The sequence below is a fragment of the Prinia subflava genome, chromosome 4 (assembly GCF_021018805.1).
Source record: "Prinia subflava isolate CZ2003 ecotype Zambia chromosome 4, Cam_Psub_1.2, whole genome shotgun sequence".
In the NCBI taxonomy this organism is placed as follows: Eukaryota; Metazoa; Chordata; class Aves; order Passeriformes; family Cisticolidae; genus Prinia; species Prinia subflava.
The window spans coordinates 43,970,492-43,996,004 of NC_086250.1; the positions used below are offsets into that span (position 1 = coordinate 43,970,492).

General features: G+C 39.9%; 1 protein-coding gene across 1 annotated transcript; it reads left to right on the forward strand.

Moving 5' to 3' along the window:
* Positions 1–625: 625 nt before the first annotated feature.
* Positions 626–24,272, forward strand: DBX2 (developing brain homeobox 2). The gene is made up of 4 exons (XM_063396594.1): positions 626–1,461; positions 13,179–13,274; positions 17,787–17,974; positions 20,285–24,272. Exons 1-4 carry the CDS (start codon positions 1,128–1,130, stop codon positions 20,603–20,605), a joined length of 939 nt encoding a protein of 312 aa, XP_063252664.1. The 5' UTR covers positions 626–1,127; the 3' UTR covers positions 20,606–24,272.
* The last annotated feature ends 1,241 nt before the right edge of the window (positions 24,273–25,513 follow it).

Here is a 25,513-nt window from a genome sequence, read left to right on the forward strand (position 1 = left end):
TATATTCCCCTAGGTATTACTTAGTACCACAGCAGTTAAGACATCCTTCCCATTTCTCATCTGAGGGCACAGATGATTCCACTAGTCCAGCTGGTTTTAGCTTTGAACCACTCTGATGTCCAAGGCTTATGCCTCTGGTGCTATACAAAAATAAGGGATGCACCTCTTCCAGAGAATTTTGCAGGGAATACCCTCAAGATTAGACTGGTGAACAGCTGCTTAGAAATAAAAGGATTTCTCTGCAAAACAGGGAGGTACTTTCAGGACTTTGGAACAGCATCCAATTTTAACTTTCTGCATGCATGTTTGAACTGCAAAATGAGACATCTTTGCTACATTACGTGATTTGTAAGCAAATAAAGAAGAATGCATGCTAGGAAGTAGAAATGGACTAGAGCTATTCCGGACAAAGAATGTTTATAACCACACAAAGCTTCGTCCCACATCTCAAGGAAAACATGATTAACAGTACCGTGCTGATCTTAATCAGATTTATTAAGACAAATGTTGAAAATCCAGCGTGTATACTGTGTGTGGGTAACTAAAAAAAAAAAAAAAAAAAAAAAAAAAAAAAAAAAAAAAAAAAAGGCCAGATAAAAATGCCCCAGAGGGAGTGAGCTAATGACTATCTTCCCATTACCTCATGGGATCATTAGGTCGGCATGATCTCTCCGCGGCCAGCAGCGGAGCCGCTTCCCCGCCGGGACGGAGGCCAGCGGCCTTTCCCGTCCCCTCGCGTGCCCTCGCACAGGTGCAGCCCGCGGCGGGACGGACCCGCCGCCATGTCGGGGCGGGCGCGGCGGGACAGCCACCTCGGCTCCCCGCCCTGCCCCCTCCCGGGGGGCTGCTGGGCAAGGCGGCATTGTTGGCCGTGTCCATCACTCCTCTTCCCCGGCTGACATAATGAATGCGCTTGGACACACCTTCCAGCCCGGCGGAGAGGCGCCGCGTCTCCACGGACAGCCCCGCCGAGCTCTCCGCTCCGCTCCCCACAGCCCTCGGGGAGGCGCCCCGCCAGCCCGCCCGGCCCCATAGCCCGGCGCCCCGTCCCAGCCCAGTGAGGGGCCGCGGCGGCCGGGCCGGGCAGGGCAGGGCAGGGCAGGGCGAGGAGGGTAGAAGCCCTCGCTATGCTGCCCAGCGCCCTTTACTGGGACCTGGTGGGCTCCTCGGCTCTCCTCAACCTGCCGGCGGCGCCGGGCTTCGGCAACCTGGGCAAAAGTTTCCTCATCGAGAACTTGCTACGGGCCGGGGCGCCGAGCCCTGCTCAGCTCCGTCCCCTCCCCGCCAACCCCGTGCCCCTCAAGCTGTGCCCCGCGGCGGAACAAATCAACCCCTCCGGGGGTCCCTTCCCGGCGAGATGGGCTTTCCAAGTGCTCAACCCCTCTGCGGCGGACGGCGGCCGCCCGCCAGCGCGGGCCGCGGCGGCGGAGAGAGGCGGCGTCTTCCCGCCGGCAGCCACAGGTGAGCGCCCCGTCCCGCGTCCCGCCGCCGGGCAGACGGGACCGAGGGGCTTCCCGCGGGCTCGGCCCCGCGCTCCGCACGGCGGAGACGGCGGCAGGAGAGGCGCGGTCGCTCCGAGGAGCCCGTGGGCGGCGGCGGGACGCCGAGCCCCGCTGGGTGCCGTGCCGCCAGGGCGCGGCGGGGGCTGTCCCGGGGGCTCCGGCTGAGGGTCTCGGCGGTGCGGCCGGCCTGCGCACCTGTGGGTGCAGAGAGCGCGGCAGAGCCCTGCGATGGCCGCGTCTAATCGCAGTTCTTTCAGGTCTTTATGTCCCGTAGCCTCCAGGGGTGGTGAAAGGTTCGCCGCCAACAGGCGCTCCGGGAAAGTCTGAAACTCCCAAGTTTCGGGAGGAAGGCGAGCGGTTCCATCCTCCTGAGCAGCGATAGCTCGGGAGGCAGCAGCCCCTTTCTCCACGCGCCCTGCCTTGCGGGACAGCAAGGCGTGAAGGACGCGGCTCCTTCTGGCAAAAGGAGACTTAATCCATGTAGAACAGACAGTTTTCTGGAAGTTTGGACAAAACCAGGGACGGGGGAAGAAAATAAAAAGTTTTAAGGCAGTGTAAAGGTGCATTGTCAGCCGTTCGGCCCGATGTCACTCTGAGAGCCAGCGCGCTGCCTGGAGCCCGCAGGAACCCGTGCCGTGGAATTGGAAACAAACAGGTTTATTAAACCCATTCTGTGTCTTGAATGTGTCGATTTTCGTATGAATACATTTTGTCTGGGCATGAGCAACAGGTTTTAAGAAATGTGTCCTTCTGTTAGTCATGGAACTGATTGTAGTCAATTCATTAAACTCGGTATTAGACTCGCTATCTATATTGTATTTTGCTTTTCTGTTAGAATACATAAATTGATTCCAATATTATGCGGTATTTTAAGAATTTTTATTTATGGTCACACAGTTTTAAATGCGTTTAAAATAATAATCAGACAAGCAGAATTGTATTTATTGAATTAAGACTTTGAGATATGAAACCGAAAGGCTTGTTTTGAAAACAGACATAATTGTTTTCTTTTCAAACATAATTTTATTTCAATTAAATCCTGCAAACTGTTCTTCAAAATCCAAAGCAGTATTTGATCCTTTACCGGTGTGTACTTTAAAGGTAGGCAGGAGAGAGTCGAATTAACGTTTCTGAATGCTCCTGACCTCTCAGGTAAGTGTTATCTTAAGCATATCAGTTACTTAAACATGTTTGTTTTAACTAACTATTGGCTAGGCCAGGGAACAGGACAAGTATCATCTTCCTGCAATTCGATGAATATTATCTCTGCTTACCCTTTGCCCTTACCCTGAAAAAAAGTTCTAGAGAAAATACTATATTTATTTGTGAAAAGAGAGACAGCAGATGCTCCATCACTTTTATTTGCTAGAGGTATTTTTTGGGGTTTTATTAGTTGTTGTTAGTTTGTTTGTCTGAGGTTTCATTTATTTGTTTTAAAAAGCTATAGGTACATTACTACAGAAGTTCTCAAATGTCAAGTTTTGCAATGCTTGCTTCCAGGATTATTTCTTCTTTTGATCGACCCATAGTAGTAGTTGTGATTTTAGTGTGGTAGGTCTGCCTAGTGATTTGAAGTGCAGTCCTGTGGTGTTTCTGATTCCACAGCTCCCACAGATCTTGGCAAAAGCACCAGGCTCTTAGATTTGAGCAGGGAGAAATACTAGTGTTTCCTCATTCATTATGCACCTAAAAGAAAATTCTCCTGTGGCTGTACACTTTCAACAATGACTTTTAGATTCTAACAGGGATCTGTTGATTCTGATCTGACTTGTATGTCTTAAAGTGATGAGGATGCTTAGTTGTCTCAGCATTCATAAATTTGAATTAAATTGAAACTGTCTTGCTGAGCCAGTTTGTGGTTTCAGAGGAGTCTCTTGGCTCTCGTGTAGGCGTGTACCAAGGAAACCTTTCAGACCAGACACTGCATTTGAGCAGGGATGGGTTGGTCAGGCTGTGCATAATGTTTCTTGTTTATACAGTGATAGGGCAAGGGGGCATTTTGGCAGAACAAAAATTTTAGCCTTCAGGGACTAGTGAAGATATTTTAACTAAGGAATTTGTGCTAGGTAGGGTTTTTTAATTTACTGATTTTTTTAAAAAGCATAAAGTCATATTTGGAACCCCCAAATCACATGCATTTTGGAAAATCTTTTTCAAAATCTTTAATAAGATTATTGAAAATGTTAAAGCAAGTTTTTTTCAAAAAGTCTTTCTAGCAAGTGTTTTATAGATCACGCAGGGACTAAAAGCCCCTAATAAACTAGCTTGGCATAAGTCAAGTTTTCTTTTATTTCTAATTAAAAAAAATAAAGAGAATTTAAAAAGTGCCAGACTTTTTGGAAACAATAATCTGTATTACTCATGTAGTCCCAAATTCTGGTGAGCTCACCTAAAGTTCTGGAAAAGAAGGAAGTGTAAGATCACACCAGGGACAGAACTGAATAAGCTGAATCTTTTTATATGTACCCACAGTACCTACAAAGGAAAGACGTGAAGAAAGCACTCCATTTTAGGGTACCGTTTAACACTCCATTAAAGTACTAAAGAATGTAAATCCTGTATTCTTCCTGTAAATTGGAAGACGCTTATTCATGGTGGCAAAGGAGACCAGGTGGGATGGCATTCTTGATCTGGGCTAACTGGTCATGTAATTTTTCTTCTTGTAACTCCTCAGCAACTGAGTTGTACCAGCAAGTTTCCTTCTCATAATTTACAAGTTTCATAGTATTAGATGGGCTATTTCAAGTGCTTGTCTGCATGTGTATTTTATGTGTATCTCCTACAAAATTACCATGAATAAAAAACTGAACAAGTACTCCAAAACTGTCACACCCTAAATATTACATAATCTAATGAGCATGGTACACATAAATATATTTGTTGTCTGTAAAAATTTAAATGATCATTTTTCATCATCACATACCTTTTTTAAAAATTGAATAATCATCATAGGTGCTTGAAATCAGTTTGGTTTAATTTAAGAAGAACATGAACAAAGAGCATGTTACATAAAACTTAAGAAGGAAAAGCAGAAGGAACATTACTGCTGTATGATAAACTCATGAGCCTTCTGCAGTTGTATGCCAGTTTATACTGGCTTGGGATTCCTACAGGCTTTCTTGCACTTTGCTTGAAGCCCCTTTGCTCTGTGCTGTCCTTAGTTTCGTTTTGCTAATCTGAGTTTTAATCCCTTGACTCCAAGCCTATTGTTACTTTCTGGATAAATTAGGAGACTTCACAGTTTTCTTCAGTGTTTTCTGACACATAAAAATTGTCCAGATGATGCTGAGATGCTGTGTCTTGTAGCACGGATGCTGTAAAGAGGTCCTTCCATATATTTCCTCATGACTTAGTTTCCAGAAGCATTGGCTAGCACTAGAGCTGAGTGACCTTGGGAAATGTGAAGTTACTCTTCTAGCTGAAGTAATTTTTCTGAATATCTCTGCTCTTGTTAAGTAATTTGCCCTGGGGGAGATTGACAGTAAGGGCTTTATAACCTGAATATGGTCATGTGGAAAGACTCTGGCTTTCTGCTTTAATTTTGGCATTTTTATAGATTAACAGAGGAAGGAGGTTGAAAAATGCAACAAAACAAACAGTGAGAGAATTCGATTGTAAAACCTGCCGAGAAGTTTATCTTAGGGGATTTTTGCCTAAAGCATCAGAATACAGTAGAGCAGAATGAAGGACAGCACATGTAACACAAAAGAAATCAGAAGAACTATATAGTGAATATAAAGTTGACTTATAGTGAGCATCTATAGATGTACTTTATGCATATGTAGATACATTTGTTTTATAGATGTGTCTTTTCTTTCTGTAACATTTGGGTACTTTACATTTTGATGCAGTTATCATCACAATGTGCCAGTGAGATAGGAGAGATTTATACTGTGTAGGGGAGAAGCTGGAGCAAAAAGAAATGAGGTGACTTACCTAAGATAATACAGAAAACTGGTACCATTGCAAGGGAATTAAAGCAAGTCTTTTGCAGGCTAAGTCTCTGGAAAATTATGTCAGTCTTTTCCTTCTCAGGTGATGACAAGAGTTCTATCCTGTAATACTTGAATCAAACATATCCTGTTTCCCATATTTAATAAAGTATCTTGTGTTTTTTATGACAACCGGGAGATAATTAAATTACTGAAATTTAAGTGATATTTTTTCTTTCATTTTGGATCTCTTCTTAGTGAATTAATGCTCATTAATTATTGATTTCAAGCCAACTGGCAGCCAGGGTGTCTCCTCAGGCAACACCTAACACTAGCTTTCAGTAAAATAAGAGAAAAGAGCCCAGTGTTTTGTCTTGACTCTCTCTAACTCAGGCAACAAGTTGACTGACAGGTGTTAGAATTTTCTTGTTTTGTTGCTGTTTTCTGGAGATAGAAAGCATCTTTATTTTGGGGATCTGTTTGGCATCTTTTCTTATTCCCTGATTGCTGGGAGCACTGAGACACCGTAATTGTTTTGAAAGTTGGCCTTTGGAAACAAAGAAGTTTTTGTAAGTATTAGAAATCACAGACTCTGTCCAGCACGTTTCCCATTTCCAGTTATGTTCATGAGCCATTTAATAGAACTGGTCTGGAATGCCCATCATATCTTAAGAGTGGCTGCAAAATGGCTTTTAAAGGACGAACTTGTCCTCATTGAGAGGTTGCCAGAGCTAGACTAGTGCCAGCTACTTGCCGACCCAGCCTAGTCTGGCAGTCTGTGCTCAGTGAGGAGTATGAGCACTGCTGGACACTGCTCCTTCCTTTGGCTAATCTGGTGGTGCTGTCTCTTAGAAGGAAGATCCTGAGTTTGGTCCTTGGCAAGATTCAGATACTGCCAGAAGATATCAGAGCTGCATTAGGAAGACAAGTGATGGAGTTTGTAGAAAAGAAATTGACTGAGGGGCAGCCATGGAATCAGTCATGCCTACAGTTAGTGAATTAACTTCTATAAAATGTATTTTGTACACTAGAAAGAGGTGGTCTTCTGAAATCCTGTAGTATATTACTCATGATTTTAGAAAACACATGACTGTAGTAAGGATTAATCTCACGAGGCAAACTCAAGTGCAGATTTCAGGTTTTATTGTACTGTGTATTTTTTTTTCTGTTAAGAAATCCTCCTAAATTTTAGAAGGCAAGTTCTCTGCTTCCATTGCCCTCTGAAGGTGTTTTGCATTCTTTTATAAAGCAGCTCTGCAAAATAACTGATGTCTTACATGATACATTTGGTCAATCATGACCCCATTGCAGAAAGGGGAGGTATTTTTTTTTCAAAATGAAAACAACTTCAGGTATATGAAGCAGTAGGAGGCTGTTTCAAATGTCAGATAGACCCTTATATTTACAAAATTATGCAACTAAATATTTTCAGTAACCTGGACTGTGTTTCTTTGAGGTGAGTTGTCACTTTGGAGAAGTGGCCTTTGCTTTGTGGTGAAAAGCTTACGAAAATTTTTCATGAGAGACTGCTTTTGTCTGCAGTTGTAGCACATAATTCTCTTGAGGTATTCTGAATGTGTGTTGAAAATATTACTTCCTTGTGACTATGTGAATGTCTCAAATTTCAACTTGAAAAAGTATTTCCTTGTACAAATCTAAAAATACTAAACCCCTTATGTTAAAAAAAAAAGAAAAAAAGGAAAAAGAATTCACCGTGTGTTATTTTTTTTATTCTAACACTGTTTATATTATCTTGAGACTTCTGTCTGCACGGAGCTAGCAATACTGCAACAAGTAAAGACTGCTCCAGGTAAAAAATTTTGGCTAATCAGTGCATACCACAGGAATAAATGGTGCATTTTGGCCTATTGTAAGATTTTGATTTAGGGCTGCAACAGTGAAAAACCAGTGAAATGTCCTCTTGCAGCAGCTGACCCTAATTTTGCCATGTTTGAGGAAATAATTTCTAAACAAGTTGTAGTATGTTGAAAATCAAAGAAAATAACTGATGACTTTTTAGCTGAACTTTTACATATTTTAGAATCTTTATGGCTGTACAGGTTATAGTATTCTTTTGATGTTAGCTATGAAGGATAAGAAGAATGTCATAGTAATTCAGCTGTTTAATGAAAAGTAAGTGTCTTGTCTAATCTGTGCTCAATACCAAGAGATGCCTCCAGAGGATGAGACACCTTCTGTATCTGTTTTAAGGTGATGAATTGTTATGTAGAGCTACTTACCTCTTCTCATTGACCATGCAGGGGGCTCAGGCAAGGAAATCGGGCAAGACACCGAACTTTTAGACAGAGAACTGACAGTGATGCCTGTTTTGGCAAGTACTGATAATCATAAAGTGCTGAGGCACACTAAAACATGGGCATCCTGAGGAAGCCAGAAAAACAGCTGGTAAATCCCCAGGTAGACTCCCATCTTCTTAATAGCAAGGCTGTGTACGAGGCATGGAGAGGGTAGAAACCACTTTTACTCTGGACACTAGGATACCCATGGAGTCTTTGGCAAACATTGTGGAGTTTGGTTGTTGCTTTGGGTTGTAGAGGTGAGATCTGACCATGTATTGTCACTAGCCTCAGGCTGGTGTATTTCCTCAGGCAGTGAAAACCATGTACAACAAATTACAACATAATAATTAAGCATTAACATGCCTCTGAAAACTGACAGTGATTAATGTGTTTTCAGATAATCTGCAGTGTGATGCTCTTGGCCATTACCTTGCTGTAGATCTAAGTGATGGTTATGCTATTAGCACATTTCAAGCCCATTTTGGGGGCTGCTCTGCCAATTTTTGAAAGCCCCACCATGACACAACGTAAAAATGCAAGCCTACTTCTCGCATCCACATTTTGTGTAGAATTTAAAAATAAATATATATCACTTTAAAACCCTTTCTGTGAATATTTGGCAGTTTTCAAAAACCAGTCTGTGAATGCTGCTCTGCTTTACCCTTTTAGCTTGACTTCATTTGAGCATCCATGTGGCTGTGTTTTACAAGAATAAATAGGAAGCAAGTGGTAACTTTGGGAGTGCAGGAAAACCAGTTCTGAGGGGTCCTGCACCACAGGCTCTTGCAGTAAGTTTTTCCAGTTCCATGTGATGGCAGTTGCTTTTGGGTGGGATATGGCAGTGGCTGCTGCTTTGTTCTCGCAGCTGGAGGCTCCTCTTCAGCTGAAATGCTTTGGGGTTGCACAACTGCTGCTGGAACATTGTGCTCTAAAGACAGTAACTGCTAGGGAAAGAGCCATAACTCAATATGAGGTCCAGGGCTTGCAATTCAGGAGCAGAAATGCAGCTTAGCTGGATCACTGAGCTGGCAGAGCTGCTGCTGGGCTGTTTTCATGGAGCTCTTCACAACATGAAACTTCCCTGCAGCTTTGCAAAAGCCTGCTTTAACATTGCCAAGAATGGATGTAGGTAGGAAATTGCAGTTGTGCCTATGTTATGGGCACAAACCATCCAAGATTGTCAGATGAAATGTGATCATTTTACTGATAATATATTTAAGCTTTCTGTCAGGGCTGGAACCCTAGGCATCATGGTGGAAAGCAGTTCATGTGGACTTAGCAATACTTGGAGAATCAAAGTATTTTTGCAGCTTGAGGTCTCTCTGGCCCTGTTCTTAGTTTTTTTAGCTGGCTCTAGGCAGTTTTCTGAAAAAGTATTTTGGAGGTGTTCTAGCTGTCTTCACAGGTTGATACTATATTTTTATCAGTTATCTTTAAAAACCCCCAACGGAGTAGCAGCATATGCAGTGAAAGAGCCTGTATGGATAATACCAGAAGTTTACTATCCGTTTCACTTTCCCTCAATAGCCATTTTTCCTTCACCCCTTTTCACTTTCCCCATGGCTGATAGCCTACACACTTTACTGAGTTATTTCACAGCAGTAGAATTAGGAAGAGTAAACAGTGTCCTTAATAATAAGCCATTTTCAAAGTTGCGTAACTGAACTGTATTTAGGAACCTTACTCTCAAAATGGTTGATAGTTGGAAAGAAAACTTCTGATCCCATTGTCAGTATGACTTTCTATAATGGAAGGGCTTTTGAATTTAGAATATTTTCAGAGCAGGTGAAATATCCGTATCTGAACTGCTTTCTGAGTTTTAGCACTAGATAAGCTTGAGGTCGGTTCATATGTTTAGTATTACTTTATTGTCTGTAAAATGATTTCTATTCACAAAGGTACATGTAGTGAACATTATTACTAAAATTTTGCATACAGCACCAGTGTCAAAGGAATTTGTTTTGTGGAAAAAAAACCCCTAGGTATTTAATACTTTTTTATATATGATCCAATACCTTTTTGTGTAAGGCATATAGTACAGTTTTTAAAGTGCCAAAAGGCACTCCTATCATACTTTGAAACTTTTTATCCATATGTGAAGCTAAACCTGTAAAGACTGACTTTTGTGAAATGCTTAGTTCCATACAATCTCGGCTTTCATGAAATAAAGATGTAAAGCAGAAAAAATACTTAAGTGTCCTGAATACAAATTACTAAGAATTGGCCCCTGCTTTAGATTCCTATACATTTTTGGGAACGATAGCTGCCTTTTGGTTACTGTGTACCTCATTCTGGCCAAAAATTGGCAGAATTAATATTCTGACACTTAGCAATTTTCAGCCTTATGTGAACAGCAGAGTGTTTGCTTTAGGTCCCTTGATCAACAGATATTAGTAGAGTTGTTCTGATATATATGAAAAGAAAATAATAGGTAGTGCTTCTTCTATATTGTTCTCAAAACTGATAGGTATTATGCCATTTCTACAGGTGCAATTTCAGTAAATTCTGAAATACATGTGTATCAAGTATATGATTTTTCTCTGGACAATTTTAATTATGTTAATGAACATGCAGGCAGTGGAAGCCACTTAATGTGAACTCTGTTGTTTTTATCACAGATAAAAATATACTGGATATGTTATATTGAAGCATTAACATTTTTCTCTGTAGAACTCCCAAGACAGAGTTGAGTATCTGTATTATGTCAGGTTTTTTTACTGATGTAACTCTGCAAAACTTCTGCACATTGGTTTGAGTGGAACAGCTTCAGTAGATGTAGGGATGTAGTTTCATATACATAGTGTAGAATTCACCTGTGCATCACTGTAGCTGTAGCACATTAAAAAAGGTTGTGAACTGGACTTAGATGTTGGCTACAGGCACAGAGAGACATCATGGCGTTGTTTGTTCCCCAGGATGTAGACAAAATCTTGAGAAGTGAGCTCAGAAACCTCTTTGTTCAGAGTTACGGGAGGATATCACCTGCATCTTATTTCTTAAGCCCATATTCTGCTTCAAAGAGATATGTGCCTGCAGGCAGAAGAAGCAACAGTTGGTTGAAGGAATTAAGTAAAACGCCCAGGGGAGCCAGACTCATGATTTCCATCAACCTGAGCAGAATCAGGGTCAAGATGTCTTCTGTTTGTGTTGTGGTACTTTGCTAGTGTACTAAATCATTGTCAGCAGCTTCCATGGAAATATATTGTTTGGAGTTTGCTTAAGCAAAGAGTTTGCTTTAAGCTTTTACTCTGATCCATCTTCAGACCTTTATGCTTGCAGCTTACTTGTTGAGAGATGTAGTGAATGGAAGAAACTGTCCTTTCCTATTCCTGTTGTTACTTGCAGGAGCATGCTGTCTATCTGAATCAATGGCTTGTTCCATTTTGGTTTATCCAGATGTTTTCTGCTTTTATCACATACCATTATGAACTCCATGTTATCAAAACAGACCAAGGGACTGGACAGAGTTAGGAAACTGTAAGAGGGAATATTGAGGACAGGACAACACGTCTGACAAAAATTGCATGGCATGAATAATATGCTGGAGCAGTGATTGGAGGGAATAGAACATTTTGGCAGCCAAGGAATATCCAAAACATTTGAAGAAGAAAGCAAAGGAATGGAATGTGGCATCTTCTGTATTCTCTTTTCAGAAGTGAGAGTTTGACCTGACTGTAAGGGAAATTTGGTAAAAGCGTGAGGAATGTGCCTCCTAAGGAAGGGAGGAAAAGCTCCTTCCACTGGAAGTCTGGGAATTGCAGAGGATAAAACATCCTGTCAATGACGAGCTCTCATGTCCAGGAGTTTGGACATGGTATTTATGATATTTATGTTCTAGAGCTCCTGTGCTTCTTGAGTCGGACAAATCCTTTCCAGCTTACACACTTCACCAGTTGCATTGAAACCCGTTGGATACATGGGATAGGTGGTATTTGGCTGCATGTTCTTGGCTATTTTAAGTTTCTAAGGATGTGGTTCCACATTTGATGGTCTTGTGTGGAAAAGAAGCTTTAGAATACTAATGTCTGGTGTAAATCATTCTTTTTTGTAAATGTTTTGCAAGTATATGCCTCAAAATCAGGCAATTAATTTGTATTTCATTAGAAACAGCAACATTTCCATAGAAAGCTGTACCAGCAAAATGCCTATCAGCTAGCAGTTTCAAGTTAATACTTTAAAAAATGTTTAGAATTAGACTTTTACAGCCATAGGTTTTTTTTCCTCTGGGATAACAGCAAATTTAAGGGTCAGAAAACTTATTTTGAGGTCCTAATACATACTCAGCAACCTAATTTTGAGTGATCTTTATTTTAATTCCAGTTGAAAAACTTTTAAAAATTAGCAGCATGACTTAGATGCATTTATCTATTTACCTTTCTTTCTGATTGTTGATTTCTTATTTTTTTTTTAATCTAAGGGTGCAGTTACTTTTTTTTACTTAATGGGGTTTTTTTTCTGGAGATTTGGGCAACTGCAGTACAGGCTCGAGAGTCACTTACTTTCTGCCTAAACCAAAACAAGAAAGTGACATGGATGTTTTGATGCTATTCACATTTTATATGTGTACAGTTCTAGCAAGCAGGATGTATCTTTTTTCAAAACAAAAAAATATTCCAGGTTTCATAGTTCACTAGTGCAAGCAGAAAATGATAGGTAATTAATTTTAATGGAAAAGCCCATGAGCCTTGTAGAAAAAAATTAAGGGATGATGAAGACCTTTCCATGATTTGGAAGCACTTTTTACATATGAGAGACTTCGATTAAAAAATGCCATTAAAAATGTACCAAATATTACCTAATTCTGTGAGTTGATTTTGCAGATTTTTTTGTTGTATCATGCAGAGCTTTCAGCAAGTGGTTTATTTAAATTCAGAGTACTTTTTCACTCAGAGTAACAGAATCAGGCCCTTTAGTATGTGCCTGTAGAGCTCAGCTGTTTCATCTCATGGCTTTTTATCAATTTTATTCACAAAGATTTCTTGTTGAGGACATTATTGGTTTGAGTGCTATTAACAGCATTAGAGTACCAGCAGATTTTTTTTTTCTAAGATACCATGCTTTCTACAGTAATTTTAAATAACTTTCAGATTCATTATACTCATTATTTCAAAAACATATTATTGAAACAATGTGTTCAATGCAAATATCCAGGAAAGCTCCCATAATTACAACAATTACAGAAAGAAATTTCTAGTCTGGAGAGCTTAATTCTTATAGAGAGAGTTTTGCATAATATTGCTAAGCTACACATGTAAAATAACCTTGCTAAATTAAAGAGCAATTACTTGGTTTATCATTGTTTGCCTTAAAAATATCACCATCTTGAAAAAAGGGAAAAGAACTTGTGGGGCAGGACTTTTACACACTGACTTTTTGGAGGACTGTTGTTATGAATATCACCTAAGCTCAATGGATAATCAATTAGATCTGTGCTTTCTTTGCAGCTCTTTCCAAACACTTTTTTCTCCGAGCCCCGCCATTCTACTCAGCATGCTGTGGTGGGTCCTGTCAGCACCCTGCATCCCCCACTGCTTTTCCAAGTAAGTTTTTATGCTTCATCAGTAATGCTTGAGTTATTCTGTAAACCAAAGCAGCAGGATTTAATGTGTTCTGGAAAACTAATTGGTGATGCAATGGCAGCAGCTAATTCCTTAGTAAAATCACAGCAATCCTATTCAGAGGGTTTCCAAAGATTTATCAAACTTAAGTACACTGAGCAATTGTGAGAGGTTTCTAATGGCATTGAGACACCCAGACAGAGCTAACCTAGGAAAGTGCCTTGTTTTCAGTTTGCTAGAAACAATTCTTTAAAATCAGTAACTCTTAAAAATCAGTGTCAATAAACATTTGCAAATAAGAAAAGAGCTGGAGGATGGTAAAATGTGTGCTGCATTTTAATGTTTGTTAGGGGTAAATTATGATTCAGGAAGCTTTAGCATTATTTAAATACAACAATCATTCTTTTTGTAAAGTCAAATGTGTGCACGTTGACTTTGTTTCTCTTTTTTAATCATAATGTAAAATGAAGAAGTATGTTGAAGAGAATTTTGACCAGTGTATGCTATCCATTCAGGATTAAGAACTGGAACACACTTCCATTTAATCCAAAACTGGATTTAGCCTTGATTGGGAAGATTGCATGCCATAGTTTAAGAGTGGACAGTCATGATTTTGTGCTTATGGCTCAGGAACACAAACAGAAGGAACATTTCCTTTTTCTTCAAAATGGAAAAAAAGAAAGCACAAATTGCTTGTCAAATCCAAATGAAAGCTGGAGCTTATACATGCTTTGGCATATACTTTTCTATCACTGTTGCATTCAAACCATTCCTGACTAAAGTGCATGCTTTTTATGAATTGTTTCAGAAGGGCAGTTGCTAAGTTGAATGATTCTTGACAAGTGAGGCAGCAAATGCTGGCAGTTTAATGAGCTGCAAGTTTCTGAGCACCTCTTTAGGGGGCTGACACTTTCCCACAGAGCGTTTTACATGGCCTCGGCTCTCCCACAATGGCTGACAGCACCATGACCAATCACCACTTTCACTTTACTCATCCACACGCGACCTCACCACAATTTTTCACTGTGCAGATGAACTTTAGGAACCATTTCACATTGAAAAGGCCTGGGCAAGGGTCAGTTGCCCTTTTGTATGGCCATAAAGCAATACTCTATGTGCCAGTCTTTTCTCCTGTCTCACATTCCAAGAGATTTTCTGGACACCATTTAAAGCACTTGACTGAAAAATAAAGCAGTGAATGAAACTGACTTTTATAGACTCATTCTAGCTCATCTTCCCATATAACCCTGTCTACCTGAAAAGGGATTTAGTGGATGAGCTGAGTGTATACAGGGACTTGCTGAATACATAGGCCCATTATCAACTGTGGGGATTGTTTATTAACCAGGACTGATACACTACTATTTTGGAAGTGACCTATTAATTGTCCATTTAACTAGAATGTATTGAATTCTAATGAAAAAATGGAAACCATGACTAAAGCTTTTACTTGCTCCTTCAAGGTGGTCTCTGCCATGAAGGCAAATGAAGATTGTTCCACAGATTAAGAGGACATTTATCACTCTATATTAGGATACAAAGGGAGGACTTAACAAAAATCAAACCAGCAACATAGGAAATAGATGGTCACATTTATGTCAGCAGAACACTAAACCTTCTGCTGCATGTTCAGAGTGATGAGCTGCAAACTGACATATTTAATTTTGCTGGAATTGTTGAAATATATAAATGACTGCCTATCCTGCTGCACTTAAAAATCCTATAATCCACAAACTGAAATTTAGTGTTTGTTTAACAGTTGGAGTGTATTTTAGAATATGGCTAATTTTTCAAGAAATTCTCTGGGCTACCCGATGGTAGGTTTCAGATTTTTTGATCCATAGGCTGTTTGTTAAGGCTTCTGAGCATTCTGCTCATCATTAAATTTTGTTTAGTTAATCTTTTAAAATTCATCACATATTGTGCCTTAGAGTGTAAAGATGGCTTACTATTAAGTTAGTCTAATATAGGTGTTAAGCTGGACCCTATGTACTGCCTGTACAGGAATTAATTAGTGCCTTGAGGCTCCAGCAGGAGGTTGTTTCCTTGCTGATTGACTGTTAACAACCAGCCAGGCAAGACAAATTTTAAGGGGTCACATAATTTGGCGTCCTCTGTCCTTGGCTGACAACTCCATTGTGGAACGGAGGCCAGCAGGCAAGGACCAGCCCTGTTACGCCTCTTCCCTTGCTGGTGTCTCTCATCCACAGTGGGGATGAGAGAAGGTACCAGTTCTGCTGCTGCTGGGCTGTACATTCCAGTAAACCTGAGAATGGCTGACTGTGCAGCAGAATCTACTCAGAGGCTACCTGGAAAAAGGTACATACATTCACTAAGTTTGAGCAAGAAAGAGGGAAAACATGCTTGAGGAAGGAAGGCTCCCAACTTGCCCCCAGTTTTGTGGGTGTGATTGGAGCATGCACTGGGGGTTATAAAGGGGCTCTGCAGTCCCCAGAGAGAAATCAACCTTTGTGGAAACCGCCACTGTGGTATTTCCACTTTTGTTCTGCAAATTGTTCATTTTGGTTTGGATGAAATCTGACTGTGTATTACAGTGTAATAAATACCAAGACATTAGCAGTGGGTTCTGATTTTTGTATCTGGTCTTAGATATATGAAATTTGAAATGAAAATTGAAATACATATATAAATCAAGGATTATTTATACTGTAACATTGTAAATCATAATAATTATTTTTTACCACACTGTTATGAGGAACAAATATAAAGGTCTTGATTTCTTGATGTGAAAAGTTCAAGAAAAGTAATGTTTCACAGAGGTAGTCATATTTTAGGGAATAATCATTGTACATTAGCTCAGCTTCTGATACTCTACTGGTTAAAGCTGGAAGCAGAATGCAGGGGTAGTATATGTAATATCAAACCAGTAACACATGGCTGCAAAAGTATTTAGTCAACCTTGCAAGACATAGAGATATACACTTCAGTTTCTCATCATTATACTACAATATCCTCAGTATATGTATGTTTGTTTTTCTGTGGGTGTTTAAAGATACATATACCCATGTGTATATATGTATAATAGACAGAAGTTGAAATGTGGTTTAGCCCCAAGAACAGTTTGTTGAAGCTGCATCTGGATTTCATTAGTATTTTCAAGAGCACTATATCATTTGAAAAAATGTATTTAATTTTCTCCCACCCCATTACAGCTGACTAGAATAGATAGACTTTTTCACAAAAAAATGTTTAGTATTTGAGACAACCTGCTTTTCAGGGGGAATTTGCCTTTGGTTTCAATATGAAAATGATCAGATCCTTTGTAGGAATTGAGCAGCCAAACACCTTTGCAGCTGCTGTAACTGTAAGCTGGGAGGGCAATCTAGGCCCTTGAACATGAGAAGGTGGACAACAGGAGGGCAGCTTGCATCTGAGTTGCCACTCCTACAGCAAGACTGTAGGTGTCAGTGGCTGTATAGCCATGGCACAGGTTTCTGAGCCATAGTGCAGCTGTTTCCTGGCCTGCTTGTATCTTCCTAATTATCACATGACGTGTTTGATGATGGGCCCTATTCAACTGGTCCCCGCTTCTGCTTCCTGTATTTGTGGAAGCTGGGAGCACTGAAAGCATATGAAGCCTCACTAAGGGCTGCTTCTCATACACCATACCTTCCTAGGGGAGAGGGAGCATGGGAAAGCACTATGGCTTTAGGTTTTATCGGGTGTGAGGAACATGAGAGATTTATCTTGTGGTTTCTGTGCTCTTTGTGTGAGCCCTTCTTCACTGCAGCTCTGTCTCCCAGCTTTGAGGCTCTTTTCCAGGGTAGGGCTCCCTCTAGATGTGCATCAAGGGGATGTGATTGGATTCACTGGAAACTGCCCTCCCAGGACTTGCTATGAGATGTCAAAGAATTAGAAACCAGGCTGAAAGGAGTAAGTCCAAGTACTCTCCAAATCCTCTAATAACGAAATTGCTGCAGCTCCAGAATAACTAAGAGAATGACAAGGGATTTTCTGAGAAATACTTCACTTCAAAAGCCTTTCATGAGAAAAAAAAAAAAAAAAAAAGAAAAAAAGAAAAAAAACCAAAACAAAACAACTTAGGAAAACCTACTTAGTTTATTTAAATCAGTATTACAGACCACTTTTATGTAATTTTACATTGCACACAAGGAATAAATAAACTCATAGGAAAACTTGTTGCAGTTTACTCAGTGGTGATGATGGGCAAAGAAAAGTGGAGTTCCTCCCTGACTGTATTTGAATTTTGCAGTAGCATGGGCTCTGTCCTAATATTCCTCTACGAAGTCATCTGATTTACTTTGTACCATCAGAGGGAGACTCTTGTCTACTGACAACACCTCTAGATCCAAGTGAGGATTTAATCCTTAATGAACATGACTGAAGCATTACAACACACTCGTAACACCAGCAAATCAAAAGTGGGACAAGAGTCTACAAGTATTGTAGTGAACAGAATATTTCTCTGATATGTGCTAGGTGTTATGGGAAACTCTCATCTATTTCCACTAGGGGAGGAAAGTGTGCTGCCTCTTCTGACCCAGGAGTCTAACTCCAAATCCCGAAGAGGCATATTAAGAAGAGCTGTCTTTTCTGAAGACCAGAGGAAAGCTTTGGAGAAAATGTTCCAGAAGCAGAAGTATATTAGTAAAACAGACAGAAAGAAACTGGCCCTTAACCTGGGTCTAAAGGAGTCTCAGGTAAGGAATGTCCTTTTTGGGAAAAATCTTTAAAATGGCTTTAAAGGAGGAAAACTGAACAGTGCAGGGGCAGCCCTGAGCTCTTTTACCTGCAAAGACCAAAGCAAATCAATGGCAGTTTAAACCAGGGAATACTTGAACAGTTTCCTGATTTATTTCCTGTCTGTATACTTTCAAAAAGTGATGGCTCCATTTTCACACAAAGAAACATGACTTCTGTGTTTCATTTCCAACTCCCTTTTCCACTGCTCTAAAGGCAGTGGAAAAAAAAATGAGTGCATCATTCTTTCATTCCACTGAGTGCCCTTTGCACTCACAGATGAACAACTAGGGACAAGGCAGCCAACAGCACTTCCTCTGGAACTGCTCTGCCCCAAGAGACAGGCAACCATTCCTACAGAAAGACACTTGACTGCACAAAGAAAGAGATTTTCAGAGCTGAGAGATACCATAGGAAGAAACACTTTGCAGGGTGACCTTGTAAAACACTCCCACTTTACTTACCAATTCATATTTCATGGGATTTTTTGCATGAGTCTCAGTTGGTCTACTGCAGGGTTTTAGAATTTAGCTGAGGGTCTAATGCCTCCAGTGAGCTTTTCTGACTGAACAGCTACATTGATAGTGGTGCTGAGCAGCAGTAACCCAATCTGGAATTTTGGGGGCCTCACCTATCTGCAGATAAAAACAAAGGAAAAGTGTCTGGCTCGAAGAGCACAAAATGTGAAAGAAACTGGAAAAAAAAATTGTAAGGGCATGTAACACCATAAAATGAACTTGGTAGTTGCTGACAGGTGGGATTTTGAAGGAGTAGATGCATCGCTCTAGATTGCAGTTGAAATACTGAGAGGTAACCGTATGATTTTGTTTCTTTGCATGCAGTAGGGAGTGAAAGCACTTAAGATATCTGTGCAGAAGCTGTCTGAGGGACAGAAAAGCCTGGGAATGGTGATGAGAGCTCTCATCATCTTTATCTTGGAGATTTTCAGAACTTGAAAAGGCTCTCAACAATTCGATACAAGTTGGCAGTTGGCTCCAGTTTGCACAGTTTGGTCTGTGGTAGTTCCTTGCAACTTGATGATTCTGACACCATTGCAAGCACTGCAACAGTAAACAAAAACAAGCAGAGTGTGCTGTTTCTCAGTGTGATGTACAGAACTGTAATCTCTGCAGGAAAACTATTTCAATGGAAATGTGCAATTGGACTCACCACTGTGCTGCCTAAAAAAATTCCCAAAATGTAGTCAAATTCCTAATATTACAGTTATCTCCTTGCAATTATTTTCTGTGCTCTTGTTATTCAAGAGAGCTTGGGGTTGTAAAAAATAATGTAGTGATACACAGATAACATCTAGTACTACAAGAATATAATTTCATGGTAGTGACAGACCTGATGATATTCTTCTCTTGTTTTTATTCCCCTCATGAAAGGAAGAGAAGTTGCTGTTAAAGTTACTTCTTCAATTTTCTGACCAGTTGTGCTTGAGGAATAGTACCTGTCATATAAGACAATGATTCTCAGACCTTTGAAACCAAAGCCCTTTTGTCTTCATATAGAGTATCTGAATACTAGACCCAAATGCAAGTTTTTAAGGGAAAAGAGAACATAATCTGAATAATTTGATTGATCACCTTCACCTTTCTTCTCTTCATGTAAAACCAGTTCCTGGTTGTATATTCCCCCAAGCTTTCCCAAGCATTTCATAAATGCTTTTGAATGCTTGTGTTTAAGAGTTGCAACTCAAAGTTTTTGAAAAGTTGATTTTATCTCAAAATCACATGGGTTCTAGGCAACTCCTGGAAAACTGTAGTCAGGCAGACAAAATGTCTTTAAATCCTCACTCTGGTGTCCTATGTCAGAACACACTTTTTGAAGCTGTATGGCCAAGCTGATTTTACCTCTGTTTGTGAAAGGGACAATCATGCTTCTTACAGCCTCTGTTTAGTAGAGGCCTTCACAGCACCAGTAATACCACTTAGTTTTCTTCATGATGATACAAATCTTCTCTGGGAATTCTGTCTAGAAGGGTGTTGCTGTAGGAAACTCTTCTATCCCTAGCTATTAGGCTGTCCAAGCTAAGTAATCTCCTGTTGCAGGTGGAGCAAGTGGAGAATATTTGTTCAGGTGTAGTAAATAGTGATGGGAAAAGCCTCAGATAATGTCAGTCAGCTGCCTTCACTGGATCTCTGGTGTAACAACGAATAAGGAAGGAATGTCAAACTAAGGATGGAAAGAAAAAAACCCACTTGTTAGGGCAAAGTTGTTTAAAGCAAAGAATGATAATAAACTCTCATTAACTTTGCAAACAGGTGAAAATTTGGTTTCAGAATCGAAGGATGAAGTGGCGAAACTCCAAAGAAAAAGAAGTGCTTTCTAACAGGTGCCTCCAAGAAGAAGGTCTTCAGGAGAACTACCTCTCACGATCCACCATGAATTTTACCTCCCCATGCCCATCTGTGTGGGAAATGTCTGAAGAGCGAGCAAGTCCAAGGTGGAGGGAGCATTCCCCAGGAAATTCTGAAAGACTGATTAGTACACAACCACCTCCAAGAGCAAATTCATTGCAGAGCCCACTCTATTTGTATCCTGACCAAGACACTGCAAACAAAGCATCAAGTGTAAGGGAGTAGGGGCAGTTTGTAAATGGAGTGGGAGGGTGCAGGCTTCAAACGAGCAGTCTTTTAAGATTAACAATATTTGAACATTGTAAAGCTAACTAGTTTATGCTTCAAAAATATGCTAAAGTCTAACACCATTAAAATTACAAACAACTAATGACTTAAGAAATATTCTTCAATATTAAGTCTTTTCTTGTGTCTTTTCCAGTCTTGTACTGACCTTAAAAGTAAATAGGAACTGATGGTAAGTAAAATGAAGTGAAGAGCATGAAGCTGAATTTGTGCTCTGATTTATACATCTGCACTGTATGTGATGCTCGTTAAAAACACACTAACAGAGAATCACTTTTATCTCTCATTATTGTAGTCAGACCAAATAATTTTTTCTGTGCATGAGATTAGAAGAACTCTGTTTCTCTCCATACAGTAAGCGGTTTTGGGTTCTTTTAGAAATTCATTAAATAACACAATACATTAATATGGACATTTTTGGTGTGTTTTCTCCATCTGTCTTCACCTATGTCAGTATTCAATTAGCTTTAAATAGTATGGTCACGGGTCAACTGATAACCTTGGTAAAGTATGCAATATTAAAAGGCAAACAACCTACTTTATAAAATATTCTGTGTTTAAGTAACTCTGATTAGAGTGTGTACTGAAAAGTGCAATTCACTGTCTTTTTGCCCATGCATGAATCTACTAGCATTTTTAGCTCTGAATTGCAGTGTCTTTTTTTGGCTGTTGGTAGACTCTTTTGTAGTTCAAAACTGCAATGACAGTGTGAAGAATTGTAGCCAAAATGCACTAAGCAACAGACACATAACTGGAAAAATTGCTACTACAGCCAGTTCAGAAAATTACTTATGGAGATGACATACCACAGTAGCATTATCCCTGACTTACTGCTGTTTAAACTGGTGCCAGTAAGGGCATATTAGCATATATCTGTATCAAAGACAGGACAGCATTCTGTGTAATACAAGTAGCCTCGAATATTATTAAAGCTACTTAAAATTATTTGCTTGCTTAATCCAATTTAAGGAGATTAGTCTATGCATTCAGGTCTATCTTTCTTTGTTTTATTTGCAAATCTTTATAGCTCATAATGGGAACATAACATTCATTTTCTTTTTCATAAGATTATGGATGTCTTTGTTGAGAAGAGAGACTAAAGATGTTTTATATGCTACAGGCAAAACTTTTTGGAGAACATTATGGTTTTATAGGGGCTATTTTCTTTCTGGCATTCATACATTTTATAGGCGAAAGATTATGATAGGCTAGTCTGGCTTTTCTTACTGGCCTTGAGTGTTTCTGATTATTCTTGCCTTGAACTCCACATCTTTTGAACTGTATTGTACATCTTTCAAAAAGCTGTGCAATTGCTATGGAGTAAATTGTTATTTAATGTTTTACCTTTTGATAAATGATCTACTATTCCCCTTGTTACATTGTATTATCTGGGAAGTCAAATTTAGATACATTTGCAGCTAAAACACTTGAGATTGCAATGATGATGCTTGTATCATAACATTTGTGCACAGTCAGGTGAGTTTTGTCTTGCCTTGTGCATGCCCTGCCTTCCCAGTGGCCAAATGTGCAACCCTAGTCTTGCATTATGTGGCATTCCTTGTATGTGATTTCCTCTGCTTGATTTAAAGAAAAAAGCCAAATTACAGAAGAATTAAGAAACTACCTCTTTCTGCATTTACAAATCTTCATTAGTGTAAGTTGCCTCAATACTTACCCTCAGACAGCCCTTGAACATGTGTTATACACTGGTCAGTAATGAGAGGAGTTTATTCCTGTCTTGCAATTGAAATCCCAGAACCAACTGAGATTCTGCAAGAAACCTTTGGTGGGCAAGAGAACAGACAGATTATGTACACGTGGGGATGAATTTGGTGTTGAAATACTGCCCTGTTTGACCAGCTCCTGCCTGAAGGACCAGCAAGGGTTCATAGCCCAGGCAGCTGTGAGATGGCATTGCAGCTATTTCCAGAGTACCATAAAGGTGCTGGTATATATATGTGCATATATTCATCAGTGCTTTCTGTTTTGGAGGAAATCTGTATGATAGGGGTGGTGGGGGTTTTTTAATTCACCTTTAATCGAAAGGGCGCCTTCCCAGCTGCTCCTATTCATTTACTGCAAGTCAATGAAGCATCAGTGCTAGAAGGAACATTTTTGGAGATGAGAGATGCAATTCAGAATGCTCCTTGGGAAATTCTTTCAGTTCATGGTGTTGCAAGCACAAAATATGAACTACTGTCAAAACTGAACTGATGTACTGAACAGAATACATCTGAGGCTGTTTTACTGAGGCAAAGATCAAGCAAGGCTCATACAGAACTGGTTTCACAGCTGTAATATTACAGGTGTTTTAAATTCAGCAAGTTCTGGTTTCACTATAGCCTGTAAAAACTTAAACCATTCCAAGGTCCTCTGAATCTCGTAACACTTTCTGTCAGTATTCTTACTCCAAAGTTAGAATAAGGCTAGATTTTTTTATCTGGCATATCAGTATGCCAGATAAAACATTCTTTACCTGAAAATGCTGATCAAGCTTTTTAAAAAGCCCTAAAAGTGTACTTGCATATCTTGAATTATGTCTAAAATAGTCTGATTCAATTAAGATTTAGGCCCATGAAACATACAGCCTTGATTTCTCTGATTTTGTACTATATAAAGGAGAAGCTTCCCTTCAGTCCATACTGTGAAAACCTGGTAAATGAGAAATAGCACCCTGTACAAATAAACAAATATATTTACAGTACCAATCTTTTCTTTGTGAAGGATCAAGTAGTATTTGGGTTTTCTTCAAATACGGTATGCATGCTAGTTTTAGAAAGAATGAGGAGAACACAAATATGCAAAATGCCCGGCAGATGTTTGAACAGCCTCATAACAGACACAGTGCAGGGGTGAAAGGTGTAGTGCAGCTGGTGTAAGGGAGTGACATGACAGATACCAGTGACACCTAGGTTAAAACCAGCAACGTGCTACTTGGATTTCAAAGATTTGACCTGATGGATGGTCTTCAGCATGGTTGTAGGGGATCTGAGTATTTCCTGTGTGTGCCATTTTGAGACTCTAGTTACTGGCTGTGGAGTATTATGAAGGACATTTATTGGGATCCTGGGACTGCGGAGAGTTCGGTTACCTTAAAATGCAAACCACAGTTAAAAACCTCATCTCTTCAGAGGCTGCAAACAAAGCAGATACTTATACTGGCTGGGTACTTCTCTGTTTGTTCTGGCAACTTATCAATGCTAATGTAATTCAGAATACAAGAAGGAATAGGAGGAAAGGCTGAGACTCAGTACTGGCTTTGTTAACTGAGTTGCAGACTTCCATGTTCTCAGGCTGTGCTGCTGACACAGATCTCTCTGCCCAACCCAGCAGCCTCAGGAACACAAGAGGCTTTTCTCATCCCACCAATAGAAGATCCTCCATATGGGTCTGAATGTGGATCTTGAAAATATGTTCCTAGTGTTAGGCAGAGGAGCTTCCCTGATACCTAAGAAGAGGCTGCTAATTTCCTTCTAGGCCTGGCTCTTGGATTTTAAATTGTACCACAGTGCAGATTTTTGCAGTCTGTATCAGGCATGACCACGGTTTTACTGCATGTGAATGACTGTGAGCCTGTGAACATGAGAGGCCAGCTAGCTCCTCTGTGGACCTCATATAACGTTGTTAAAAGCTGGATTTGCTGAGCACAGTTATGTCAGCACTTGGACTTTGGTTGTACAGATTTACAGTATAAATTTTTTTTTGAAAGTTATCTTGTTTTTATCAATCCTTTGCCAAACAGGAAATAAGTGTTGTGATCTGCTGCTTTAAGGCACAAAACTGCATTATTAACTTCAGTGTCAGAACAGTAGTATGAAGGTCAAATGTCACTCCTGAGCTGCAGTGATACATCAGATTTTTTTATCTGCTGTGATTTACTCGTACTGGGTTTTAAATACCAGTTGCCATGACTGTAGCCACAGAGCTCCTCTGATGAATGTATGTTCTGCAGTCAAAAGACTGACATAAATTAAGTACATTCACGTGTTTCAGCACCCTCTACCAACTACATTGTTACTGATTTTCACATACTAGAAGGAAAGACAAACCAGTTTTATGATGATAGCTGTAAAGCCAGTGCCTTCAGAAAGGAACAGAGGAATTAGGGTCCGATGAACTTGAGACTGCTTTGAACCACAGGGAGACCAAAAAGCCCCTACAGAGAAAGGTTCACTGTGGATAAAATTGTCGTGGACTGAGAAAGTGTTTGAGTGTGCTTCTAAGTTATGTCCTTGGTGACTGCTGCTCACCTTTACTGTAAGGTAAACTGGGATAATTAGACCTAGGTCTGAAATGCTCCCATGCAGACTTGCACCAAAATTCTTGGCCAGAAAATGGCAACTCCTTGTTTTTATATTGGTTGTAATTCTGAGCACTGAAGCTGGGCATGCTAGACAGGGAATATCAGAAGATAATATAGTGATATGTTCTATAGTGATCTATAGAGATCTTCCAGTGCTTGCTAAAGCACACAGAAATTTTTTATTAGCATCCAACCCTTGAAGAATTCTTCAGTTTTTTCAAGTAATTTTTATTTACAGGTCCATATTTGAATGCAGGTAGCTGAACATGGATGTATATTGTGCAAGGAAGACTGTTAAAATTTGTTTCTTCACATGTTTAGATAAGAGCTAAACTACGACTTAATCTACCATGGAAACATCAGCATGTACAAGATTCAGTCTAAATTTAAGATACGCTATCAAAACCACTTAGCGCATATGAAAGGAACAAAATGAATTTTCATTCACTGGGAGTGTCTCTGTTGTATCCTTCATCATTCTGTAAAAATGGAAACATTATGATGAGGAAATTTCTGATGAGCAAAAGCCAGTTCTAATAATTGGG